General features: G+C 42.6%; 1 protein-coding gene across 1 annotated transcript in view; it reads left to right on the forward strand.

The window, feature by feature from the left end:
- Positions 1 to 1,148: 1,148 nt before the first annotated feature.
- The window catches only part of g6pc3 (glucose-6-phosphatase catalytic subunit 3), a 40,800-nt gene continuing 37,185 nt past the window's right edge, over positions 1,149 to 4,763 (forward strand). The window contains exon 1 of the mRNA XM_043675099.1: positions 1,149 to 1,559. Coding sequence (XP_043531034.1) covers positions 1,342 to 1,559 — 218 coding nt within the window. The 5' untranslated portion in view covers positions 1,149 to 1,341. The remainder of the gene's footprint in view (positions 1,560 to 4,763) is intronic.

The raw sequence follows: 4,763 nt of genomic DNA on the forward strand, positions 1-4,763 counted from the left end.
TTCAGCGGTCAGGGACATTCAGCCTCAGATCTTTGGGTAACCATTTTCCAAGGCAGACTTTGGGATACGCAATCACACAGAGTGGCCAAGCAGACGTTGATAGCCAAGTTCGAAACCCAAGAGGATGGTCTCAACCAGGACCTTGGGTTCATGTCAAACTATAGGTAACCCCACTACACTATACATTCTCTCTGACACACACACACTCTTACATACTCACACACTTACATACATGACCCTCTCTCATACAGACGCTCTCTCATACAAACACACATACACCCCATGCACTCATACCCACACACACACCCTCTCACAGGCTCATACCCCATCACACTCAGACACACTTTACCAAGCATATGCACACACTCTCTCATGCGCACTCATGCGCGCACACTCTCATGTACACACTCTCTCTTTCTCTCTCTCTCTCACATGGATGCCCACACACATATAAGTCTATGGGATGAATTTGCATTTGCAGAATTATATATGCAGATACATTCTATTTTGCTCAAAAAGCACACAATCTGCAGGCAGTCAAAATTTTGTAAATTCCTGCTTTCAAAATAGAACCAGTCTGATTTAAGATTGGGATACAGACAGTATCCAACTTCACACCTTTAATGCTGAGCTGAGATGTCACTTTTTTTTAACAAAATCTTGTTGTCTCGAGAATGTGACTTTAAAAAAGTTCTGGGATTTACATTTTAATGACCCAAAACCTGCAACCCATTCTAAAAGATGAAAGACTTAACATCAATCTAGGTTTGTTCAATAAATCATTTCAGTTGCACTACATTGTAATCTTTTGTTCTAAATTCTGTCTTCTGAAGTTACCTGATGGAGGAGCAGCGCTCCGAAAGCTGGTGCTTCCCAGTAAACCTGTTGGACTACAACCTGGTGTTGTGTGATTTTTAACTTCGCCCGCTCCTGTCCAACATCGGCACCCCCACCTCATGGCTTTTATGAGACGATTATTTATGCGAACATTGATGGGAATATGTTATTAATCTAGATCATCGCAACTTAACAAGATCTTGCCCTCAAACAGCACATGATTTGGTTGCCAACAGTCTGTACACTCAGGAGTGCATCTGTCGGTAACAACAGCGACTTCAGCGTCAGAGGACTGACATTTCAAATGGTTCGGGGTTTCTGCTTTGACTGGAAAGCGCCGTATGGAGAATGAAGTTTGTCCTCATTGGTTTGCTGTCGGACACTAAAAAAAAACAGTGAGCCAAAGTGTTTTTGAGTCATTGAGCTGGGAGAAGGTGTAGGTCAGGGAAGTGAGAGAGACCTCCGGGGGTATCTGCCTGGGTTGTACTGGATTTCACTGAAACGATGGAGCCTCTCCACATGCACGGCGTCCGGGTCGCTGAGAGTTTGCAGCAAACGCTCGGCAGCTTTGAGAAGAGTTTGTTGTGGATGAGTTGGATCGGAGACCCCAAAGCTTCCTTCTTTATTTATTTCCCCGTCACCTACTTCCTCAGCAAAAAGATCGGGATATCGGTTTTGTGGATTACCGTAATTACCGAATGGTTAAATCTAACTTTCAAATGGTAGGATCTTCCCTGTATATTAACCTGGCTTGTTCTCATTAGCGTCTTTCACTCTCTGCTCAGAATAGTACCTCTTTCCCCCTCTCTCTCTCCCTCTCTCATTTCTCCCCATTCCACCACCATCAGAAGTGATTTTGTCGGTAAAAGGCAGATAATTGCCGGTGCAACCTAATGGCCCCATCATTTATTTGAAGACGGAACTAGTGATGATTAATGGCAGGGTTTTGCTGCAACTTTGGAAGTGGCGAGACGTTCATTCTTTGCCCCGGCCTCTCGCTCCGTTGCTTTAGTGGATGTTGAAGGCGCTTTCAGAGTTTCAGCTCACTAAACCAGTCCTAGTGTCTAAGGAGATCCATCCTCAATTGATAGTCCCTCGTCCTCTCATGTCTGTTTAAGGAACATTGTAAAATGGCTGCCAAATCATCGCCGATGGGAGTCACTTCATTGAAAAGTCTTTCACATTTCGTGCTGAGAAATATCTAACTGCAAGTATAATAGGAAATTGTAAGTGGGATGCACTTTTTCTTAAAGGAGGATGTAGGTGTCCAGCTGCATGAATAAGTAAGAAATGAAGAAGTTGGGTAGGCCAACTAATAATGATTTCAGTAATCTCCTGACTGTTAAACTTAAAGCTAAACGTAACATGTTGTTTGTGATCATATTTTTCTGCTTGTTTACCCACTGTAGGGTGACCATTTTTAGTGGGTTGTCTTCCGAGAGGTTTCATCATTTCCTTCTCCTTTCATAACTGCCCTTGCCCTGACTCAGCCTCCACTGATTGTCCAACCCCTCCACACACACACCATGCCGTTTTTCCCATGAAAACTGGAAAGTGAATAGGCCTTTCGTTTCCTGATCAGTTGGTTTTAAACAGTTAGTGAGTCCATTCTTACTCATCAGTGTCTTACACCTAATAAACAAAAGCATTGTGAAAGATTTATTAATAATGTTCCTCAGTTTAACAGTCCTGAAGTGTAATCTCCAATTCCTGGATTTTCTCAGGTTATCCCGGGAATGGTATTTCCAGGTCTCTACAGTATCATTGCTTTCCTGTTCTTACTTATGGGATGCTACATTAGAAAATAAACTTTCAGAGTAGCAGGGAGGGTTGCACACTGTGGTTACAGTTCACCATTGATCCAGATAATTCATGGAATGTAAAAAAGAAAGTAAAGTTGCCATAGTTTTACCAATTCATAGGGGTGTTCTCTGAGTGAGAGAGAGAGAGAAATAAATAACTTGCATTGGTTAACCCTCCAAACTGGTCAGACCACATATGGAATATTGTGTGCAGTTTTGGGCCCCATATCCTAGTAAGGATGCACTGGCCCTGGAATGTGTTCAGAGGGGGTTCATGAAAATGATCCCAGGAATGAAAAGCTTAAAATATAAGGAATGTTTGAGAACTCTGGATCTACACTCGATTAAGTCTAGAAGGATGAGGGGAGATCTAATTGAAATATTCAGAATACTGAATGGCCTGGACAGAGTAGATGTTTGGAAGATGTTTCCATTGGTAAGAGAGACCAGGACCTGAGGGCACAGCCTTAGATTAAAGGGAAGACCTTTTAGAATGGAGATAAAGAGTTATTTCTTCAATCAGAGTGGTAAATCTATGGAATTCATTGCCACCGAATACTCTGAGGACTAGTCATTGAGTGTATTTCAGACTGAGATAGATAGGTTCTTGAGTATCAAGGGTTACGGGGAGAAAGCAGGAGAATAAGGTTGAGAAGCTTATCAGCCATGATTGAATGGCGGAGCAGACTCAGTGGCTGAATGGCCTAATTTCTGCTCCTCTGTCTTATGATCTTATGATGGTTTAACCAGAGGGTCACTATGCCTTAGGTAAGGGGAGAGGTTGAGTAGGAGAATTCTTCATTGTAACCTCAGCTGGTGTGGAGGGTTAACCCATGCTGTTGACATCCCTTTGTACTGCAGACCAGCTGTCCAACTAACTAAGTTAACCCACCCTCAAATGGCAGAGGATGACTTCTGGGTTATGGGCCTAGCATGCTCTTGCTGTGCCATTCTGCTGCCTTAGTTAATAAATACTTCCCATTAAACAATTATTTTATACTTTTTTATGTCTTATTTAGAGTTCCAAATATTCTTGTAAGTTGTATAGCAGTACAGCTGAGAATGAAAAAGGATGGGCCAGGAGGCTCTCAAGTTGAGTTGTGCAGTTTTGTTTGACCAGGGTGAGAGCTATTGGTTGGTCTCAACAATGTTGGACCATGCAAGAACAATATATTGGTTAAAATTTCCCTGTTGATTATTACTGTTGAGTAGATCCTGCTGTCATGTTTTTGGAAAAAAAATGAGAGTAGGTGTAGGCTGTTCAGTACCCCAACCAATTCTGTCCTTAAAGCTGTCTTGTGGTGCAGTGGTAGTGTCCATAAATCTGAGTGAAGACCACAAGATTCAAGTCCCATCTGTTCTGAAGTTGTGTATTAACACCCCTGACCAGGTTGATTGGAAAATATCTGTTCAGTCATTGACTGACATCTTGCTGATCTGTGATTTAAATCTTTATGCCCACCCTTGCCACATGTCTCTGAATACCTTGGACAGATATTGTTAACTAACCTCAGATTTATATTGAACAATTAATCTAACATTAATTACCATTTGTGAAAGAAGCAGACACTGCCATTGCTAATGATCTCCCTTAACATAATTTTTCTGCACTATCTTCATATCTGTTGCTGTAATTAGTATCTAGTAATCTACTGATCTGTCTCTTGAATATTCTCGATGACAGCTCTCTGGGGTGAGAATTCCAAAGATTTACTACCATTTGAGTGATCACTCCTAAATGACTTGCCCCTACTTCTAAAACTGTGCCCCCTGTTTCTAGATCACACCCACACACCCACAAACTGATCTATCTTTGTCTTAAATATGCTCGATGACTTGGCCTCCACAGCCCTCTGCAGCAATGAGTTCCACAGATTAACCACCCTCTGGCTGAAGAATTGCTCCTCACCTCAGTTCTAAAGGGTCGCTCCTTCAATCTGAGGTTGTGTACTGAGCTGCTAGTCTCTCCGACTACTGGAAACCCTTCGTTCCTTTCCCAGGAAATTCCTTCCCACTGGCTGCGCTACCTCTTGCTATTGCCTCATCTCCATCAACTCTCACCACCGGTATATAGCTCAGGTTCCCACCCCCCTGCCATACTAGTTTAAACCCTCCTGAACCACT

This window comes from Chiloscyllium plagiosum, chromosome 33 (genome assembly GCF_004010195.1).
Source record: "Chiloscyllium plagiosum isolate BGI_BamShark_2017 chromosome 33, ASM401019v2, whole genome shotgun sequence".
In the NCBI taxonomy this organism is placed as follows: domain Eukaryota; kingdom Metazoa; phylum Chordata; class Chondrichthyes; order Orectolobiformes; family Hemiscylliidae; genus Chiloscyllium; species Chiloscyllium plagiosum.